This window comes from Polypterus senegalus, chromosome 3 (assembly GCF_016835505.1).
Source record: "Polypterus senegalus isolate Bchr_013 chromosome 3, ASM1683550v1, whole genome shotgun sequence".
In the NCBI taxonomy this organism is placed as follows: Eukaryota; Metazoa; Chordata; class Cladistia; order Polypteriformes; family Polypteridae; genus Polypterus; species Polypterus senegalus.
The window spans coordinates 280743006-280767101 of record NC_053156.1 but is presented as its reverse complement, the minus strand read 5'-3'; the positions used below and the strand labels follow the sequence as shown (position 1 = coordinate 280767101).

Here is a 24096-nt window from a genome sequence, read left to right as displayed (position 1 = left end):
TAATCATTCTCCTCTGCACTTCCTGTAATACTGCTATTTTGTCCCTACTATGGAGACCAAAACTGCCTACAGTGCTACAGGTGGGGCCTAACTATTGTGTTGTATAGCTTACTCATGAACTTCCTTGACTTGAACTCTAAACTGTGCTATGTAACCTAATATCCTATTAGCATCTTCTTTACACTTCCTAGATGTGGACAGTTGTCACTCCACAATGACTTCTAGGTCCTGTGCAAAAGGTGTTCTTTCGAGTTTCAAACCTCTCATTGTGTATTCAGATCTAATATTTTATTTTTTATGTATTATACTTTATATTTACTTACGTTAAATTTCATCTGCTGCAAATCTGCTCAAATCTGCATTCAGCCCAGGTATCTAATGATTTTGGTTAATTCTATACAAGCTACCATGTCACATGATGCTCAGTCTGTTAGTCAGTTATTTTCTACCCTGCTTGGTCATGAATAGGGTTACGGAGGTTGCTGAAGCCAATCCCAGCTAACATAGGGTGCAAGGCAGGAACAAACTGATGCCCATCAAAGGAAATTGTCAAAAATTTAAATTGCATGCAGGGGAATTCATGGCAATTAATGTGATCATGCACAATTTGATTTTAAAAGTTGTAATATCCAAGTGGTTATCCATTATTTATAATGAATATTGAAGCAAAGAGCATGGGCCAATTGTATAAAGCAATGTATTGCCTGCCTTAAAAATGCTTTTCATTTACATCCATTTTTCAGGGTTGGCTGGATCCATAGTTGCTTATGCAAACAAATAACAAAGAATCTGACATTAAAGGGTCTCGTCATGTTCCACATCCTATATGGAAAAAATAAGACTTTGGATTGTATATTTGATGTGGAGCTTTAGAGTCTGGATAATAATTTAATCCATTTGGATTTATTAAGGCCAACCCTGTTGCCAAAACAGCTTCAGAATCAAGATGTAGATAAAGTTTATATTACATTAAATATCATCACGTTGAGAATGGTTGCCTATTTTATTAACCTGGTGTAATCATATGAAATATAGAAGGAAAGCAGTACCAGTTCATTTGCATACTCCTTAACTAGTACCAAATTTAGAGAAGACATTTGTTTGTATGATTTTCTGTTTGCATCTGAGATTTTGAAAAGTACTAGTGGTTGATCCAAGTCATTTACTGTATATAGGAATTCTGAAGTTCTATGTGTTGATTATAAAAGCTGTATATCTAAGCGTATTTTAATTATATTTAGAAGAGTGACATGTTGTAATACTCTTGATGAAAATATTGTTCCATTTGATCTATAGTTTGTGAACATGCAATATATTAATTTTTGCATTAATATTTGTTCAGCTAATAATTACTTGCCATTTGAGAATGTTAATATTATGTATGACATCCTTTAGCCGTGAAGTGTTTAGTTTCTTTTGTGTTCAAAAGTTGGAGTGGAGTAGGTAATTATGTCTGTTCCACTATTCCTCATTAAATTTCAAGATGAAATCTTAGTTTAGTCATCTTTCTGGTTTGTGTTTTACTAGTATGTAAACAGTAAAGATATTTTTTGACTTTAGAAGGTACTATGTTGTTACTAGTTTTGGAGCACTTTTCATATAGAAAGATAGCTTATTTCACTGGTTGGAAACGAGAGGAGATTAAGTTTAATGAGGAGGCACATAATGATGGTTTACCTAATTTGGCTAGTTCAGCTAATGGCATGTAGATATTATTACTAGTTGTAACAAGCAAGTTAGTTCATACCCTTTTGGGTAGTACTAGTGAAATAGCTAATAGGTCATATTTTATATTAAGTGAAGTTGTGTAACTGAATGTAAATGAGCTAGCTTATGTAATACATTGAAATCTGTGCCTTTTTCTAAATTTCTGCATTATTGAATATTAGTCGCAGTGAATTTGCCTAGATCTCTACCTGGGTTATAAGTGTGTACTGAGGAGAGTCAGAGAAAAAAGTGAAACTAAGTTTGTTGCTTTTATTTTCCAAACTGTTGGTGTTAAAAAGGTATTTTCTCAGGCTTATCAAGCCGTATTTAGAGTAAGCACTGTCTAGTAAAAATCTGACCTTAATCTTTGTTAGGAACATTTTTGTACATGGGTTCTTAGCAGCACCTCATGCTACTATCAAATGAACATGTTTTATAAAAAAAAAAAAAAAATGGGTGTTAAACAGGAGTGGACATTAACTTACAATTTCGGTACCGAAAAGTCATATTTTGCAACAAATATATACAGAACCCTAGAACAGACCTCTCCTGTATCACATTAAGATCTAAAGTAAGCATGTGACACAAGCCATCAGTGCATAAAAACCCAGATATGTCAAGAGAGTTTAAGTACTTTTGTTGGCCAAAATATTGCCATTACCCTTTGAGAGACTGGGGAGTAACTAGTGAAAATATCAAGTTTTGATTACTTCTGAAACTGGAACAACCAGCAAAGGCATATACTACTTCTGAGACTACATTTGTGAAGTAATACAAAATAGTTACCTGATGGAATATGGATGATGTTAGCTAACTGGCTAATGGAATAAACTATTCAATTGAGATTGCGTTTTAGAATGCATTATGTGGTTTATCTCATAAAATGAAGAACTGAAATTCTATATAAATTTTGTTTTGTTTATTCATAGGACAACTACACATTTGCTCAACCAGGAATTCAAACTAAAGTGAAAGCTCTGGAAGAACTTGTAAGCCGCATTGATGGTGAGTTTTTGGAATTTTATGCAAAAAAAAAAAATACTACCCCACTATTATATATAGATATATTATTGTGTTACTGTATTCCATATAATTTGTAGTTATGGCTAAGAAAAAAATCTAATTTTTTCATGCAGAATGAGAGGAAAACACTTATAATGTAGCCTAATGGCGACCCCTGCTGCACAATGGTAAACAATGTGAAATATGTCCATGAAAGAAAAAAAACAATTCTCACATTATTCACGTCGTATAATCCACATGTCTGTTATCTAGTTGTGGGATCAAAATGAGCAATTTTCATGCATTTTTTTGCTTAACTATTATTAGAAATTACTTCTGGAAAAAGCAGTGTAAATCATAAACAGGAAAACTCCACTCCCATAATTCTGTGTTTCTTGACTAATGAAAGAGGGGGAGAGGTGGGGTTTTCACATTTTGAGCATGCAACTGAATAACAGACATTTGGATTATTTTCGACACGAGTAACATGACTTTTGTTAATGTACATTTCTGACATCATTTGCTGTTGTGTGTCACGGGTCACCGTTAGGCTCCATCATATACTTTCTTTCTCTTGTTCTCCATGAAAACATGAGGTTACATTTTTTTTCTACAAACTACATGGTATAAGTAACATATAAAAAGTCTCATTTTTGGGTGGGATATTCCTTTAAAGCCATTGATCAAGTTTAAAAGGATTCCAAAGTTGTAAGGAAAAGAAAAGCTGTTTCTCAGTATCTAGAAATCCGGTTTCCCCTGAATCAGGGTAGGAGAAAGACTTGGGCTGATTACTGTGAGCTCTAAGCACTGCCGCAAAGAAACCCTTCTAACTGGGATGATTCATGTTTAAAGGCTTTCCTCATAATATATTGGTTAATAAATATATATTTATTCATAGTGATTCTGAATTTTATGTTTGGTTTGCAGAGCAGGTCCACAATCACTTCTTAAAGTATGAGGTAGAATACCTGCAGTTTGCCTTCCGCTGGATGAATAACCTCCTAATGAGAGAATTACCCCTGCGCTGCACTATACGCTTGTGGGATACCTATCAGGTAATATGTACTGTTTGCTGCATTCTGTTCTATACCCACTATGCCTATAAACCTACGTTTGGGTGATTAATAGGAATAGCATGGCGTTCAGTGAAGCTCCCAATATTTTTGCTTTGTGCCCTCCCACACCATAACTTGTCTTCTATGGAGGAGGAGCGAAAGCTTTAGATTTGAAAATAATATTGATCTCTGGTTTTCAACAGATCTTGACGTTTTAGGGTCCTCCGATACTGAAAACTTTGATATCTTGATGATGGGTGTGTGAATGTCTGTCTGTCTCAGTTTCTTGAGGACAGTCTGGAGCTAAAATGGCTGGACGGAGAAATATCAAACTCGAAACGTGCGCTTGTTATGCGATGCCTATGTGCCGATTTAGTTTTTGAGACAAATCATGCAAGAGGAAGAGGCACACTAGGGGAACCCTCAAATACTGTAATTCTCCAGTTAATTTTGAATTCTTCTTGTCAGTTGCTCTCGTAATGACTTATTTTATGATCAGAAAGAGCATCATCAGAGCAGTAAATAATTACTGAAATGTTATAGAATAGTTCGTGTAACTGTTTCGAGGGCGCAACGCCTTAGAGACGCTCAATACCAAATTTTTTATATGATGGTCTGAGGTTTTATAGAAATAAGGATGTATTCTGTTAATTTGAATTTCTGTTTCTTTGGTTATCAACAGACAGTCGGATTTGTTCTAGCTGTTTGACTCCACATACACTCTTCGATGTGGTTTCTGACAAGCTGCTTAATGAGGTGTTCATATGCTGCTCCCACTACGACCTTGCCTTGAACAAAGTGGCATGCTGAGGTTTTGTTTAAGCTTTCTGGACAGTTAGGTACTAAGCAGCTCTTGTCTATTATGGAGAACCATGTGTCTGCAGTATTTAAAATCTCTTGTCTGCCCATAGCAGGTCTCATGAGGCATTTCCTGGATAAGGCAGACATGCAGCTGAATTAGTTCTCCAGGACTCTCTCAGCAGCACTAAGCAATATCTTTTACACTCCATGATTGGTGATGCTGGGGCCCAATTTATTCTTAAGAGAATGTAAAGTCTCTAACTATCTGATTTGAACAGCATTCGCAGAGTGATGTGGTTAAGGATTTTGTTAGTTTGCAATGTCCCAGTTATTCCTCTTTATGACTACACCAGCAATTTGTGTGCTTCTAGACTTCATTTTTACAGTTTACTTGACAAGATGGTGCAGACGGGTTCCCAGAAACTTGGGTTGTTGATCAGTCATTTCTGTCTCTTTTCAGATTTTGGCAACCAGCAAGTATCTGAAAATATGTCACAGTATGCAACCTGCCTTTGCTCACTCCTTGATGCTTATACAAGTTTTTATAGACGTAACAAGTGTCCACACTGAGATTACTGATGAAGGGGCCTTTTGTATATCCCTGATAAAGACACATAGTCAGGCCTGTCACAGCTACTTTCCATCACTGTAGCTGGAACATTTCTCTTTTTAGTTAGTTGTTGTAGCAAAAGATTTTCCCGCACGTCGACTTGGGGGGTTGGTGGTGTGAGTAGCTAGTGTATCTGATGCTCCCTCCCTTAACACAGGCTGAGAAAATCTGGACATCTGTGATAAGGTTTTAAATAAAAGGGTGCCACCTCCCACATAAGATTCTATATGTTTGTTTCCACTGCTATAGTGCTTGGTGTTAGTTCATGGTTCACATTTTATCTTCCTTTACGTGCAGCTAATACATGGACTCAGGAGACTTTTGCAGTCTTTGCATGCAATGATTACTTCTCTTATGATTTCTTGATCTTTCCTAAATTCTCTGTGGCCACACCCTTTAAGTTGAAACATTAACGCTTGACTTGCTAGTTCCAGGTGAGGAAGAAATGCCCTTGGTTGTTTTGGAACACAAAGCTGTGAAATATTTTGACTAAACAGACATATTTACCCTATTTTAGTCCATTTCATTTGATAGGTATTCTGTGAAGTAGCCAGCAGAATTGTGTATTTTTATTGTATATTAAACAAGTGCCTTTATAAGATTTATGTAATTGACACACAGTCTGGTTATGTAACCTTAAGGGCTCAAGTAAAAAGTCAGAGGTTCAAATTAACCTGACATTTTAACCTCTACAGCACACTGCCAGTCCTCAGAATTTACTGACTTTATCCTGTCATTAATCTGTTTCTTATTCTAGAATTGACCTAAACCAAGCAAGGGGAAATTGTGTGGGGTTCCCAATTCTGGTCCTGGAAGGCCCCAGTGGCTGCAGGTTTTCATTCTAACCCTTTTCTTAATTAGTTATGTTTTTGCTCCTAAATAACTTATTTTGAATTAATTTTATTTGACTTGCTCTTGAAGACTCAGACCCCTTAATTGATTCTTTTTCCTTAATTAATAGCCGAACAATAATGAGATACAAAGTGAACCAAAACAGGACCAGCAAACTGTGTTGTTCATATAATTTCTGAAAAGGTCTCGGGAATGTTGATCTGTTCAGGTCCCCAGAACATTTTAGCAGCTGTCTCAGAAAACAGAAAATAAACAATTTTGGAAACGTATGCTATTGCACAATGAGAGCAGCAACAAGCCATTGAATTAAAGAATGAGTTTAATTAACAACAAGAATCATAGCCTAATTAAGAAACAGGTTGGAGTGAAATTGGTTGGAGTTTGAGGCCATGACTTAGTTGGCCTTCCATTGGCTCCCTCACTTCACATTTCATTTCTGTTTGGGTATCATTTAAGGAAAGAAATGAAGCAATTCAGAGGAATGATAAAGAAATTCAGGGGATCAAATCTTAAAAAACAAGTCAATTATAATGAATTCATTAGAAGCAAAAACAGTGCACTAATTTAGAAAAGGGTTAGAATGAAAACCTGCAGCTACTGGGTCCCTCCAGGACTGGAGTTGGGGACCTCTCTGCTAGAGTATCCAGCGAGGCAAGCTTTTCAAGTATAACACCAGTTAACCATCTCTGAAACTGATCTTTGACTGCAAATAGCTTTGCTGAGATTCTTAGTGATGAGTGGTTAGCTGTTTTGATCTTTGTTGACTCAATTTTTACTCCCATCCTGCAATATGTCCATCCCTGGCCCAGAAAAGCATTTGTTTGCCTCTGGCTAATTGTCACGTATTTTGATGGAACACTGAGATTTATCATAATGGTTTCTTTGCTAAAGATCAATGAACAACAGCCTGAAATGACAGGGCCGTAAATCAAAAACAAGAGGAGTGAGTAGAAATCATAGTAATGGTTTGGAGTGTGTGGGTCCTCACTCCCTGTACAGTACACCTGCAGATTCTAATTGTGGATTGCAAAAGGTGCATTATACCTAGTGAGGACTGCTGGACTCTGAGGTAGCAGAACACTTCTGTGTTTTGTTTTGTTTTTTTTGCAGCTCATGAATGTGTGATCTCTGGTGGGGGTGCAGAGAGAGAGAGGTTGGGGACACATGCTTATAGCATGATGCCACACCCACCACACAACAAACCACCAGGATTGGGACCCAAGTGCAGTGGGTGACACCTCAGCACCACACTGGAACAGGTGTGAGGTTTTTGTACGGAGGTGGGACTGCCAGTCCTGCCACCAACCCCAAGTTTTCCCTTATAATTATTGGACCTGCTTGCAGGGCTGGATTCAGATTAATGTCATACCCAGGACACCAGTCACTAGTTCCAATTGATTATCTAGCAGAAATTCTCAACCCTGGATAGTCTGCAACTGAACTATAGGGCTGTGTAATATGGACTTCAATTGATATTGTAATTATTTTGAACTGAAATGCAGTATTCAGTGTATCTTGAAATGTTCTCAAAACACCTTAAAGATTTAAGAGTGGTGTCTGCTGAACTGAGAAGGCTCTTGCGAGTGCATGTGTCAGACAGGTGCCTTGTTAATTCCTTGGACGGAATGGCACGTGTAGATCTGGGCCCCTTTAGGAGCGTCGATATAAAGGGAGCTATCACAGTAGAGAAGGGAGGAAGAAAAAAAAAACACTGGGAGAGAGAAAGCAGCATCAGGTGGAAAGAAGAGATGGGCCAGACAGCTAGTGGAGGAAAGTCAGCACAATCTTGGGCCCCACAAAGGAACGGGGTGTTACAGGGGCTGGTTCACCCTACTGATTATCTATCTGTATGGAGTTTGGTGCAAGCATGGTGTAGCCCCCCACCCCCCATGAATCCAAGGTATGACTTCTGCAGCTTAAAGCATCACGGGAGGGTGGCCCACCCTTTTTGGTCTGGCCAGAGATGTGTAAGACAACCAAGACTGGGGTTGGGCGATGAAGACCACAGCTGCTAGCATCTCCACCAGCTACGTGATTATTAGGTGGCGGGGAGACAAAGATGATGTGCTGGGCTTGTCTGACAGTACATAAAGCACCCGATGGCTGTATTTTTTCATTTCTCATTTTAAGTATAGATTTTAAGTCCTGGATTTCACTTTTTTATGTATTTCTTGAACTGTTGAACACTGCACCTGTGGACACTGTTTTACTTTAATTTTTTTTGGTAATAAAAGCACTATAACACCTGCTCCTTTCTATGTATGTCCTCATTTGTCTGGTTTATCCCAGTTACGTTAGTGACGGTTGCAGGATCAGAGGCTGCCGCATGCAGCAGGGATTGTGGAGCCATTCTGTCTCAATTGCTATCTCTCTCTCTTTCCATTTGAGTGTTTTACATAAGGAAAGACAAAGCTCTGGTTTCATTTCCTAGTAAATCTCAGATCGTAATACATGTACATCTGTATATTTTGTATGTTTTTTATGATTTACGTAATTTGCAATGGTTCCACATTATGAATTTTCCATATACGTGCCTTTTCTGACTCTGGTCAGAGAGTCATGTAATAGTGCACAGAGGACAATGATATGTCTAATCCTTTTATTGCCTATTTTCTAAAAATAAAGAAATCCATTTCAGTGTGATGATTGCTTGTATGGGTGATCTAAGGTGTCAAAGTATAAGAAAATTAGGGTCTGAATACTTATATTGAAAATAAGTGAATATATTTGAACTTATGTTAAAATTTGTAAGTGCTACTTTGTACAATTGTGTGTAATGTGTCTTTGTATACTTTGTTGCTGTTATTTTCTTTGATTTTTTTGCTCGTGGTGCATCGCATACAGTACTTTTGACATGTACACTGATGCTCCTGTACAAAAAGGATTTTCTGTGCATGGAAAGCGTCATGATCAAAGAGAAGAGTGAAATTGGGATATTTCACATGCTTGTAATGCATATATGAAACTTATGTTTTCAAAGAGATGCTCCACTGGTGAAAAAATAACATACAAGCTTAAACTAAACAGGTTTAGCAAAAATATAACACGTGTAACCTTAATTTTTCATATCACCTTTGTTTTAGGAATTGTGTCAAGCCAGCAGCCTCCTAAAGACACGTGTTAATTGAATTAGCTACTGCTATATGCTTTCTTGACACTGAAAATGCTGTTTATAATGGTGATTTTTAACCCATAATAATAGTAATAGGAAAATCAGAAATATGGTATTTATTTCCCATTATGTATAATGAGAAAGGAAACCAGCTTTGTTTGCTATGATGGTTAGTGGTTTTACAACATCAATTCGAGGATCTGGGGTTCAAGATTGAACCGAAACAGAATCAGGAGCAAAACAATACTTTTGGGGCTCTGGAGAATGCTGTACACCACCTCTCTCTGTACATCACCTAGCTGGGCTCCTTCATCCAATCCTCAGCTGTACCTGTCATTCCCTCCTGAGCACAACACAGTATCAGCTAGAATCTTCTGCATGTCTTACTGATATCTAATCCTGGATGAAATTCTACCATTTACAGATCAACCTGTTTGTGATCCCGGTGATCTTTCATATTGTTGATTTGTTGTGATATTAAGTTTAATTGCTTTATTAGTTAATCTATGATTTTCAATTTGTAATTACATCTTTTCATTTGTGGCAATCAACATTTGTTACCTGTCCTATTACACTTGCTGAACAAACAGGCCCAAGCCTAACGTTACTAGATTATATTTACCGCTTTTGTAAATTGCTTTGGATTAAAGCATCAGCCAAGCACATAAATGCTGGTCATGGGAGTGATGTGGAAAATACATATACAATACAAAAGTACTGCATAGCATGTCTGGAGTGACACAAAGCCAAAATTAGTGTGAGGTTTAAAAAAAAAAATGGGGGTGGCAATTCTTTTACAATTGATTATTGTCATTTGCCATCAAATAACAATTTTTTATATAGATTCAAATTATATTCAAATAGTGATGTTTGTTCTTATAGCTGTAGAATGGTCCAAAATAAATAATGAAACAGAGCAGTTAAACTACACCTAACAATAAGCAAAATACAATATTTACTGTGTTTTTGACAACTCAATTTAAAACAATTTTGAAAATGCTATCATCCAGTTCTTGAAACAGAATTACAAAACAAATCTAACAATTAAAAGAACTTGTAGTAAAATTTGCATTTATCTACAAAGACGCATAAAGGAACTTCATGTCTCAAATGCTGCCACATAATGTGTTTAAAGATGTGAATGAACACTAGCTAGAATTGTAATATATCACTAAAGATAAACATCATATAGACATTCGCTAATATTTTAGAGAAGTTATGTTTTTTGTTTTTTAAATCGATATATACTTTTTTTTATATTTTTGAACATTGACACACACAACTTGGGAAACATAAGTTGAACATTGCAAAATGCTGTTTCTTAATGCAGCAAGATAAAAGTACTTTAAGTACAAAAAGACAAAACAAAACACTAAATGGGATGAGATAACTGCTATTTAATTATTTGGGACAGGCTTTCTCACAGTCAATAGGAAGCTCAAGCTTCATCTGCTAAACAAAAATACAAACTCAATATGAAAATAAAATGGCCAATAATGAAGTTTACCCCATACCTGATACACAAACATTGAAGAAAGACAAACAGGAGAAAAACTGTGAAGATTGTTGTTTTTTTCCTGTAACATATCAGTAGAGGACTTCACATGAAATAAACATATGAGGGTTTATACACTGATCAGATTTCTAATCTGAGCACAAGTTAAGTAGGCAAAAGTGTATATTGCAATATGATAGTCACTGCAGCCTTTATCTACAAACACTCCATTCCCCTCCCAAACCACATTTCTGCACATAAGGTAGACAACAGAGCTGAAAACATTTTATGGAACTTTGCTTAGCAGGGACCCATTTTGCCAGGGAGGCAGAAGAGCACATTTCAGGTTCTGTACATGCCAGGTAGGCCTTTTCATATGCAGTAATATGTTTTATTCATAGTTGTTATACTGCTTGAACTGTCATCCTGGAAAATTCAAACCATTTTCAAACAGCGGGGTTAGTGTTTCCTGTTCCATACACTTCCTCTTCTGATCCTCATTTTTTTTTTATTCACGCTCAACACCACCAGGCTGTATGGGTAGTCAACATAGACATGGTTAAGAAGAGCACTGGAAATTTATAAAGTGTTGAACATTGTGATATTGGCATTTGCCTGTTGATTTTTATTGAGTATCGACAATTGTATATATTGCCCAGCCCTACTAGACTAGACAACTTGGATGTATTATGGAATGTTGAGGCAGAGAAGCCACACAGTAAGTTGATGGCTGAGTCAGAGCTCATTGTCACCAAGACGTTCTCTCCTTGCAGTGTTCAGAGACAATACCTGCTCGATCAGTGCTGAGTCTTGTTTAGCTCAGGCTAATCAGAAGCTGTTCTTGAAGGCTATTTGAATCAAAAGCCACAGTGCAATTCTGTGAACTGAGATGGCTTGTGGTATTGTGAGTCTATGATAAAACATTTGAAACACTTTTTTTTTTTTTTTAAAAATACTACTCTTGTCAGTGAAGGCACAGTCTGATGTATGCTGAACATCATGTCATATATAACATTTTTTTTTAAATTTAGGTTTAATGTTCTGTGTTGAAGTAATTTAAATATCATATGGTAAATGATATTTTAGTCTAATTATCTTGTCGTGAGAAAGGGAAACTGTATCACGTAACATTCAGTTAATGTCATGTACTATGTTGATTTGTAGTGCAGATTATGTGACTTCCAAGGGTTGATAGAAAAATTACACTTAACTTTTAATATATTACTTTTTTCCATTATCTTATGGACATTGTTTGTTAGAAAAGAATATCTTAATGTAATATGTTTATTTCTTTTAGGCTGAAGCAGAAGGCTTTTCTCATTTTCATTTATATGTATGTGCAGCTTTCCTGGTGAAGTGGAGGAAAGAAATTCTGGAAGCAGAGGATTTTCAAGTAAGTAGTCTTGTTAAATTTAGGATTGGCAAGGTCCAGACATAATAGGTCACCACTGTCATCCTTCATGTTTGAGTTTATGCATGTGAGGACAATAAAAATGTAGGAAGGGGATTTGATGATGATGCCTTTTCTGCTTCTTGCAGACTGAAGTTAGCTGGGTTTTTTTTTCCTAATTGCAATTTCAAATATTACCATACTATTAAAAGGAAAATCTGCGTACAGGTAGAAGGCCATTGAACTGGTCCACACGGTCTAGGTTTCCTGTCAAAGGAAGCTACCATGAAGCACTGCATTTCTTCTGATGGGGGGGGGAAAAGCATATTGATTCTTATGTGGTCATTTTGGATATCTTTCTGTGGAGCTAAGCATTCAGTCTTGCTAACTGTTGGTTGTATATGCAAGAATTTTACTGTACCTTCTACAAGTGACAGTTCAACTTCTTTAACAATCAACTTAACCATCACACCTCTCTCATCTTTCAGGCTCTTCTGATGTTACTACAGAATCTGCCAACAATACACTGGGGCAATGAAGAGGTGGGGCTACTTCTTGCTGAGGCCTACAGGCTCAAGTATGTGTTTGCAGATGCACCAAATCATTACAGAAGATAAATGCATCTGTGGACAAGGTGCTGCTTAGAACTGTCAACAAGCTCCTGCAGTTTGGAAAGATGTGGCACATTTCTAGTTTATGCGTGCATGAATGAGAAATATTGATGAGGCCTGGAGAGGAATCCCTACCAGTGAAGATGTCTCAGTGGAGGTTGAGCCAATGTTTCCTTTCCAGTATGTCTATACTCGGCACATTTTTCTCTAAACTGAAAAGCCCAGCCTCGGAGGTTGTGCCTGGTCTCCATTGTTATATGGACCATGTTTGTGAAGCAAAGCACTCCAATGCTACTTTGCAGTGGTGCTCTTCTGAGGCTTGCTGCTTAACTGAACTATTACTTTTACATTTTTAACCAAAATGTATTCAAAATATCTGGCTGACTGAGGCAGGTGGGTGTTGGGGATGGGTGGGAGGGTATTTAGGGGTTCCCAGATTAATCACTTTATTTTTGGCCCTAGATGTCTCTGCTCTGATGAAATATTGGATCTAGGATGTGCTTGCCTACAATAAGAAGCTACTTATCTACAGCACTTCACTGAAGTAGGGGCAGGCATTTTTAACATGATTTCTATGGTCCAAAGCAGGGTAAGCCAAAAAGCTAAACATGGTTGTGATTGAGGGCAGCATATTCATGTTTTGTTTAGTGGTGCATCCTGCCCTCTATCCCCAAAGCAGTTATCCTGTGAACTGGCCTTGTACCAGATGATAAAACGTATGACTGTGATCTCCTGTGTTACTACATAGGGTTCAGAGCGGAGAAGGCCTGTCCTCTACTCTTAGTTACCCATGTGAAGCAGCCATATGGACGTAAGCCTGCTATGGTTTTGCCAAAGGAGAACCATGTTCTAATGGTACAGGCATCAAAAGTATAAACAGGGGAAGCAGCTCCAGCATGAGGACTTCAGCATCATCTACTAAATGCTATAATATGGTGTGCAGATGGAGTCCTTCCCCCTTCATAGTAAGGAGAGCAGACAGGGTTAGGAGAGGTCAGATTATTTATTTTAAAGCTAGGTTTTTGCAGGAATATTGGTTGCTGGAGTGTGTTTTGAGTTGATTAGTGATTTGACTTATTAAATAAGCCAATCCCTGACAGCTATGGGAGATCAAAGCCAAGTAATGGCAGCTTCAGTTGCTTTTTTATTTCTTTTGCCATTGTGCCTTACGCTTTACTGGTTTCTGTTCTGTCTTTTGGTTGTGAGCCGCATCATAGGTGGATGACTCACCCTTAAATCCCCAACCAACCTAAAGATCTGGCTGCCAGGATTCATTTTACCTTTTAAATGGCTTAAGCCAAACTCTTAAATGTTTTATTGTCTTTTTAACATTTTTAAATAATTGTGTTATTAGCCTTAACTGTGCATCTTGGCTGTATATTATTGCTTTTCTCTTTCAATTAAATGACTGAGACTTGATGAGAAGGTTGTTGGATTTAACCTCTGTTTGTGTGTGAGGTACTTATGATGGAAGATGCTTTTGAAAGTGTGACTTGTTCTTCACCAAGGAAATGGCAGCTACATGCTCCATATTCTCTCCAGCCTATGCGTCAGCTATACTTCAGGTATCATACAGTTACAGCACTTTCCGATGATAGGATTCATTCAAAGATGCACAGTAAATCCTTGGTAGGGAACAAACTGGTAAACTTGTGGTTTACAATCAAATGCCTTCATAGTGCAGCAGTTATTGGTAATGCCATGCTGCTTTTGAGATCTGGGCTCTGTTCCCAGCCTTGTCATTTTCTCAGGGTACTCCAAAAGTCTTATTAGGTAAAGTGACAGAATTGTGTTAGCATGTGTGCGTATACCCTGTGAACGATTAGCATTCCATGCAGGATTGCTTCTTATGTTGCTCCTGATGCTGTATTGATGGGCTCCAACTCCCTGTAACCCTTTAAAAGAAAAAAAAAATAAGCCATATTAAAGCTGTTGATTATCACTTTTATTTGCAAATATCTGAAGTAGATTGTATTTATGGTAAGGTCCTCGGTAACTTGAAAAAATAAAAGAAATATGTTGATTTTTGTAAACATACCACATCAGCTCTAAGACTTGGGCAAAAAAATCCTGTAATAAACCATATGATAAATTCACTGGCCTCTGTCAGTATACCATTAACTTCATAAAGAATAAAATACTTGTTTTTTGTTAAATGAACAGAATAAAATACCAGTAATGAAGAGGAGGCTAATTTCTCAGCTTTCAGAGAAGCAGTTACTAAAAGCTTAAACTGGTGATCAGTCCCTGCATTGCACCTGCTGCTATCAAAAGTTGCACCAGCATCTCTTGCCTCTGTACAGGAAAATCAGAAAATGTATTGAATTAAGATAGAATATAGACTAAGAGAAAATAAAAACATCAAGTGAAAACTATTACCTTAACAACTAAGAATTGCATCCTGCATCATAACACCATAGAAAATGTTAATTTCCTCACCTCTGTGAACTAACTAAAAGTTTGAGTGACTTTGAATGACTCTAGTGCAGTTCTGACAAAATTCTGTTGAAAATTTCCTGGATTGGTATCTATAGCACTTAGGTAAGCAAGAAACCAAAATGCCAGCATTTTTGCTTTTAAAAAAAGATTGTCACCAGACATCTTGGGAATATGCAGTTGCTGCCCTAATACAGTTGAATATCACCCTATTCATAAAAAATAAATACATTTACTGTGTAATTTGTGCTCTTTTCTCTTGATGGCTACCCTTTTGATTTATTTAGGGTGGTATACGCCAAGCTATTTGGGAGGCAGGGCAATGTTCTATGTCCCATCAGAACTGCATATCCTCTTTTCTATCTCTCGCACAATTTTAAAAATCTAGGCCATTGAGTGTTGAAAGTATCGGACTCAAGTGTATCATGACACCTCCCCAACTGTGGAACCCAGGGCAGTTGCATTAACTTGCTGATTTTTAAGAAAATAACCACTGGTCCAAATACAATTAAATTTAACAGACTTGCCATCTACAAGCTTTCATGAAACGTGGATTTCAGTAAACTGTTACAGACTGACCTCGGGCAGCAGGTAAGTCTGTGTATACAGACACAATTCAGAATCGTTGACTGGTAAGGTGGATGCTGGGGGCATGTGTGTGAAAATACATAAGGAGTTGGCTTAACTTTATTGGCCATTTCTGGTTCAAGTTCGACATCCTGCAATTCATATTCCAAACCCTGTCTTAAGTCTACGATACCCCATCTCCTTTATGTGTATTTGTTACAGAGGCATGTCTCAGTCAAAAGTCTTTTAACAGGTTTCTTAACATCAGTTATTGTCTTGGAATTAATGAAGCAGTATTTGGTAATACCATTTGGTTCACTGTAGAAAAAACAAAAGGTTTTGTTTTCCAGCTTCCGTCCTTCCATATACCAGCTTATCTTGTGAACGCTCTCTAAACTATTTGGCAGTCCACTCATAACGAGAGATCACAGAGTGTCCTGAGGAGAGAAAGCAGAAGCAAACATAGTTGACTCGCCTGTTGGTGTGGTAAACATTAAGGATATTGCTTCATTTGATACATGTTTGTCATCTTTAGTATGCAGTAAAATATGAAGGGGTACCAAATAATTTTTAAACCTTTGTCAACAATTACCAATAAATGTTTCTTACATTGGTTTCTACCACGGTGCCATGGAACTGTCCTTTTCCTGGAGCATATACAATTCCCCCACAAAATGACATGAAGTGTTCTATTGAGTTTGCTTTGGATATACTGCTGGGATAAGACTGCAGCATAATTCACAAATGGCCACTTCTGTGGTGTATAGTATTTTTGTCATCTGCCTGACACAGGTCTGATTGTTTTGAGGTTGTTGGTTGTATATAATAGTGAGAATTACTCTGTTGCTGGCTGCTTTTTGTCTTCTACATTTAACAGATTGTGTTTGAGTGTGAAGATGTATAGCATTGGAGCACAGAAAATGTGCAAGTGTACTAATATGTAGAAATTGTTTAAATGCATGTGTTCTTGAAAGTATAAGTGTGCAAAAATATTGAGCATAACTGAAGTACCGGGTCTGTTTGTTTAATATAATATAGTATATAAATGTGTTTAAGTGTTGTTGCTGGTTGAAATGGTGGCTCTCAGGCTAAGGATCAGCACTGTTATGTGAAAGGTTGCTGGTTCAAATCCCGTTACTGCCAGATGGAATTCTACGCTGTTGGGCCCTTAACCTGAAAATTGTTCCAGGGGCACTGTACGATGGCTGACTGTGCGCCGTAACCTCCTAAGTTCATGTGAAAAGACAATTTCCCTTTGGGGATTAATACACTGTATCAAATACCCAGAAAAAACAAAGTGTCCCCATCAATCATGTCCAACACCTCTTCCTTGCTTTTTTTTCTGCTCTCACTAGTTGAGGATTTGTTCTTGTTGTGTATGGTTAGATTGCATAACTCCTTCCTGCAGAAACATTTTCTTTGTAATTTCTGGTTTATTTTGGTTTCATGAAAAGTTTAATTACACATTAATAAAATGAATGGCATGCTGAATAGCTTGAATCCATGGGCCACTATAAAAGCAGCTACATTAGGGAAGGCCAGGGAATTGGAGTTTACAGTCTTCACTTCAGGTCAGTATTTGTTAATGTTATGAAGATGATTCAAAGTTTATTCATTAAGCATTACATTAAAAATAATTGTAAATCACAAAACTACATTGGCATGAAAACCTAAAACCGTTAAGTGCCGAGGCCTCATCATAACATGTCTACCATAACCAAACAGTAAAAGTTACTAATGTCATCCTTAGTTATTTTCTTTCTACCATACTCTGAATAGTGACATGGAATGTGCTAAAATAAATCATATTTCATTCGGTTTCATCATGGCTTATCTCTATCGCACTTAGCATACACCTGTATACTGTGGCTAACACTGAAATTTAAAAAAATTAAAAAATGTAAGGTTTTGCTTTGTCACGTGTGCAGAGTGCAATGAAGTTCCTATCTGCACATTTGACCAAGACACACCATGCCACAGCTATCCTTGTCCACAATCCCAGATCTCGCTCCATTGGTTATGTTTAATACAAGATAGCAGAGTAGTAGGTAGTAAAGCTAACAGACAAATTTCCTTTTGCAGAAGTTTTGTACAATTGTCAATAAGTTTTGCTTGCATGTTTGCTTTTGTAAAACTCCCTGAAAGGGTGTTTTGGAGTTTAAATTTTTTTTCAGGGGTTTAAAGAAAAGAACATTACTATTTAAGGGTTTGTCAACACCGGTCACCTTTTTTGGACCTGTATATTTCTCAGAAAAGGGTCTAGATGAAAATAAATGGTGCAAAAATGCTTTTGGAAATTCAATATGCTGAATACACTTGGGTTGTTGACACCTGCAGGACTAAAAAGATAGCAAAAATCAGAAAATAGATTCTGCTGTGTTCTGGCAGATGTCATGAAATTCATGTGGGCTTGGGAAGAATATGGCTCTTAGGCTTGCATCAGTGTGCAGACCCCACCTAGCTATATTGAGGGAAGCAATGAAAAAAAACAACAAACAACATCTGAGATTAGGAACAATGTATCCATTTTCTAAACCAGCTTATCCAGAGTACGATCGCAGCAAACCTGGACCCTATTCTAGCAGGTTTGGATGCAAGGCAGGAAAAATCCCTGGTATGCAATATATATGATATGGTTGCAATTTTAACTATTTATTTTCTATTAACTATCTGCTATTGTGGTCTACCTAATCATGTGCATAAGGAGCCCCAACTCTGAACTGTATGTAGGGGAAACTGGTCAGACACTGCACCAGCGAATGAACTGAACTGAATGAATTTTATATTAATCAGAACAGTGTTGATCTTCCAGTGGCAGCACACTTTTAACAGTAATGGCCACAGCATAAAGGATCTGAGGGTCACTGTGCTTACGGGTAATTTCAAGACCCAGCAGAAGCGGAGAGAATAGGAATGCAAACTTATGCTTACGTTTAATACTCTACAAAATGGTCTGAATAGAGAGAAGAGTTTTTTGACCAAATATGTGGACTAACAGACTGACTGACCAGCTGACTGCATCAGAGGCCTTTGTTACAGACAATGCACTTCAAAAAAAAAAAACCTTACAAGATTTCTCTAGTGATGGTTATCTTATCTCTGCATTTTATTCGTTCATTGTTCTCTTCTTTCAGGGTTAATTCATCTAAGGTTTATTAATTTTGTTAACTTTTGAACAAAAAGTTTGTTAAGATGAAAGAAAAAAATCACTTTGCTGTCCTAATATAAGCTAGAGTGTTTTTCAGTTTCTTTGTTACACCTTGCCTGATGAAGGGGCCTGAGCTGCCTCGAAAGCTTACATTTGTAATCTGTTTAGTTAGCCAATAACTACCTTCTCCTGTATCAATCTATGGCTAACATGGTACAGCACTCTACTGCTAACTATTTATTTTGAGAAAGAGAGAACAATTGATAAAAGGGGGACAAATATTTTAAAACATAATTCTGCTACTGGATTATTTTCACAATGTCAGTTATTTTGAGCTGTATTTGTTGTTTAGTTTTTCACCAGTTGGCAGACTCTCTTCACCTACTGTACCTACCTATAGTTCAGTAGGGACATTGCCAACTCAGGAATTTTACAAGGTTAGTAAATATAGTTCGTTAAGAATTACCTTTTTAAAGCAAAAGTGATTGGTCACCAACAATATGCTGTTCATGTATGTTGACTTAGTCTTTCAATCAGTGCAATTTTATTTTGAAAAAAGGATTTCTCCCTTGTAAAGTGGGAGGTGAATGAATTATTGTCAACAAAACGCAGTCACCTGAGAAATAAACTGAAACGTTACGTGTGATTTTTCTGTCCATGAGGTGAAGGTTTTGTTGACCACTTCATTCCGACTTTAGGCATTTGAATTACATCTTGATATACAAGAAGCGCAAACAAATGCGGAAGCTCATCATAATGGACATCAGATTCGTATGCAGCCTAGAATTTGGCTTAGTGTGTGCTGCTGTTTAATAGTTGCTATGTACATACTCTATCTTGACCTCAGTCAGAATTGCAGCAAACATGCCATCATTTATGCACAGACAAATTCTATGAGGGGTTCCCTGTATCTAACATTTCTCTCATAAGCCCCAGAGATCCAGTGAGCAAAATCATCAACTTGGTATGCTTCACTAACCCTTGAACCAGAATCTGTCATGCTGGCACTATCAGCTGCTTGAAGAACTGTCACTGTTGTCACACAGTAAATTGCTTTCTGCTACACTTTACGTGCCCATTTTCAGCTTGCTCTGTCCCAGCAAATGTGTCAACACCTGCCCTCCATCACCAGCCACCGCTCCCTGGATGAATATATGCGGATAACTTTCTATTTTAAAGTTAAATGTTACAAGGCTTAAAGACTAACGGCAGGAATATTTATTCAAGAAACAAATATGAAATTCTTATTAATTTATGTTGATTAACTTCGGGACCACTGCATCTAAGGGATACCCCTGTGCATGTCCGGTTGTGAAGAAAACTAGAAATGTTTTTCGTAAATTATTTTTTTATTTCTATTAGTCTTTCTAGCTACTTTAATAGTTTAATTTAGTTTTTCATTTCGGTTTTATTAATTATTTCACTTTACAAAAAATGTTTTTTTCTTAATATACTCAGCAAAAAAGAAACGTCCTCTGACTTTCAACTGTTTTTACTTTCAGTAAACTTAATGTGTAAATATTTGTATGAACACTAAAAGAGTCGACACCATAAGACATAAACTAAAAATGTTTCACAATGTGTCCCTGAATGAAGGGAGGCTCAAAATCAAAAGTACCAGTCAGTATCTGGTGTGGCCACCAGCTGCTTGAAGTACTGCAGTGCATCTCCTCCTCATGGACTGGACCAGATTTGTCAGTTCTTGCTGTGAGATGTTACCCCACTCTTCCACCAAGGCACCTGCAAGTTCCTGGACATTTCCTAGCCCTCACCCTGCGATCCAACAGGTCCCAGACGTGCTCATTTCCTTCGACGATAAACATGAATCCGTCCATCACCCCTGGTGAGACAAAACCGTGACTCATCAGTGAAGAGCACTTTTTGCCACTCCTGTCTGGTCCAGCGAAGGTGGGTTTGTGCCCATAGGCGGCGTTGTTGCTGGTGATGTCTGGTAAGGACCTGCCTTACAACAGGCCTACAAGCCCTCAGTCCAGCCTCTCTCAGCCTATTGCGGACAGTCTGAGCACTGATGGAGGGATTGTGTGTTCCTGGTGTGACTCGGGCAGTTGTTGTGGCCATCCTGTACCTGTCACGCAGGTGTGATATTCGATGTACCGATCCTGTGCAGGTGTTGTTACACGTGGTCTTCCACTGCCAGGATGATCAGCTGTCCTTCCTGTCTCCCTGTAGCGCTGTCTCAGGCGTCTCACAGTGCGGACATGGCAATTTATTGCCCTAGCCACATCAGCAGTCCTCATGCCTCCCTGCAGCATGCCTAATGCACGTTCACGCAGATGAGCAGGGACCCTGGGCATCTTTCTTTGGGTGTTTTTCACAGTCGGTAGACAAGTCTCTTTAGTGTCCTGCGTTTTTAGAACTGTGACCTTAAATGCCTACTTTCTGTAAGCTGTTAAGGTCTTAACGACCATTCCACAGGTGCATGTTAATTAATTGATTCTGGTTAATTGAACATGCATGGAAAATATTGTTTAAACCCTTTACAATGAAGATCTGTAAAGTTATTTGGATTTTTAAAACATTATTGTTAAAATACACAGTGCTGAAAAAGGAACGTTTCTTTTTTTTTCTTAATAGTTTCATTTTTGATTTTAGTTTTTGTTAATTATATACCACTTGATACATGTAGTCTTCGATAAAACCCTTCTTTGACCGATAAAAAACTTTTTGCATGCTGACAACTGTGTCATCCCAAACAGTAGTCCCCATGTTTGGGTCCCTCCACATTACAATATCTCCTCCCGATATGCCACATAGCCTATATTTTAAGATGGACCAACAGTAGTGCACATGCAAACTTTCATTAAAATTGATTCAATTGTTTTTGTGTGATTGGCAAACATTTATTGGTTATTCAGGTTTTTTTCTTGGCGTTCAAAACCCAACGAACGCAAGGAAACCGCTTCTAGTTCGTTTTCTACGCGTTTATTTTACGCTGGGTTGGGCATTTCAGTGCATAACACCGGTGTAAGCGCACACTCGACTACTGTTTCCTTACCTCAAAGTGACAAGTAGTCTCTCTTCGGGGCTAACACCAAGTCGCAAATTGGTTGATCGGCGTGCAATGTGGCATTGCACCAGCTGCAGCAGACAATCAAAAGTGGAAACCGACATCCGACAGTAATTTAAAAAACTTGCGCGGAAATTTTGAGAAGGGTCTGGCTGCAGCCTGCAATACCTAGGAATTTAGACACGGAACGCCCTTCATATCACGGAACGCCCCCCAGCATTAGTCACGGAACGCCCTCTGATGTCAGTTTCGAGACGTCATCATTGTTTTTGTCGGAGTCCGGAGGAATGGTGGACTTAGAATATATCTTTCTAAAAGAGTTTCGAGGAAAGAAGAAGAGTTTGTGTTGGAAATTAAGATGGCAGTGAGTTTGTTGCAAGTTGTACTAGTATTAGGTAATATTATACTTTACTGCTAGGGTACGAATTATACCACAGTGTAATAAAGATGTTGAATCAACTTTCAGGTTCCGTGCAGTACTAAGCGCTCTAAGAAAGTATTAACAGTTAAACAACAAACAGAATGGTTTGTGTAGCTAATTGTTACAGGGCTAATCGGAATACTCGATTCTGAGTAGTAAATCGACGGATTCAGCAGTCAATAATTTTTTATAACAATTGTTATAATATGCAATTGACCGTTGTTGAGTATAATTAACCATAGCGCGGTGTAACGGACTGTAATCAAATATAAGTGACCGTGATTAAGTACTTATAATTGCCAGAATATCATTCACCATTTGTCCTGTATATCACGTATATGCAAGTTAATCAGAAGCAAAACCAGTAACCTGGTATTTTAGATATCAAAATATATTTCAGAAAGACAATACAGAGAGATTGAGCCATTATAAGGTAATGTTCCACAGAAAGCTTATTGTTTGCATAATTTTCTAAGACAAACACAGTTAATAGTGGATATACTGGTTTTCAATTATAGTAATGTTGGTAGTCTGAAGTTTGAATATACTTAGGTCACTTTAGATGATCTTTTTTCATAGTTCTGTATATATATTTACAGTACATAACTGAACATTTTAATAAGTAGCTACAAACAAAGGGCAAGTGTGAATGCAATATTCAATTTCCTTCAGTTCAAGAAAGTTCAAATTAGATTGTAGACAATAATGAGGAAAAGAACAGCCAGGATAGAATCATGTTGTTATTATTATTATTATTATTATTATTATTATTATTATTATTATTATTATTATATTTTATAAAGTTCTTTCAATGATAGTACAGTTTGTTTGAACTCTTAAAACAATATTCAATGTTTCATTCCCACCTCTCCTGCATTCTTCAAAATACTGCTTTTGAAGTTTTTTTTCAATTGAAATAAAGTGAAGTGATTGTTCTTGCACATGTTTGTCAGTTTTAAGAACTTTATATTTATTTTATATTCACCAGAGACACAGAAGTATATTGAAGACCACAGAGGAACCTCCAGTTGTGTTTGGTGCTCAGGAGTTTACTTGTCTGTTTTGCTATAAAAGATCAGATTCTGCAGGCATCATCAGCCACTTACAGAGCCACAGCAGGACAGTAGTTGTTCATGGAGGGATGTGAAATGCTCTAGAATATATCTTATAACTTGTAAAATTTGATTAATTGACACTTTTAATACACTCTAATGCAGCTAGATATTCACCTTAACAACATGATTTTATTTGACAAAATAGTATACTGTGTACTTTTTAACCTTTTGAAAAGCTAGCTTTGAATAATTTTAGATTAATTCATGACTGTGTATTAACAATTTTCTCTTTTAAAATATTTAGTAGAATATGACAAAGTTCATACTACAAATACTTTAATTTTTCAGAATGTAAGTGTGGAATTACATTGCCTACAATTGACAGGCAACATATAGTATATTTTCATACATTTTTAAAAGCATCATTGACAGAATCTTTAATTAGTTTGTTCTGTTTAAAAGAATAATAGGACAGGATTTGCTTGTTTTAACTCTATTAAATTTAAGGATTATCTGAATTTCTTTCATTAAGTTTTAAATGTTTAGCAAAATAATTCTGAATATTAACCGTTTTTTCTTTGTACTGTTTCAGGTTTTAAAATATACAAGTGTTCACTGAACTGCCAGGGATCAGGCCATTACCATTGCTGTTATTGTCAGAAAACAGTAGTTCATAAAGATCAGTTCCTCAGGCACTTGTCAGATTGTGGCAAAGGTCCTAAAGTGCTCCCTCTGCCCTCTATGCCCATGGCACGGTCACCACCCAGCCTCTTCCCTCCATGCCCACAGCACGGTCACCACCCAGT

The 24096-nt window shown here is 37.3% G+C and overlaps 1 protein-coding gene across 1 annotated transcript in view; it reads left to right on the top strand.

Annotated features, from left to right (window-relative positions):
* tbc1d22b (TBC1 domain family, member 22B) overlaps positions 1-14731 on the top strand; it is a 69106-nt gene extending 54375 nt beyond the window's left edge. The window contains exons 10-13 of the mRNA XM_039749294.1: positions 2637-2712; positions 3637-3764; positions 11932-12027; positions 12513-14731. Coding sequence (XP_039605228.1) covers positions 2637-2712; positions 3637-3764; positions 11932-12027; positions 12513-12641 — 429 coding nt within the window. The 3' untranslated portion in view covers positions 12642-14731. The remainder of the gene's footprint in view (positions 1-2636; positions 2713-3636; positions 3765-11931; positions 12028-12512) is intronic.
* The last annotated feature ends 9365 nt before the right edge of the window (positions 14732-24096 follow it).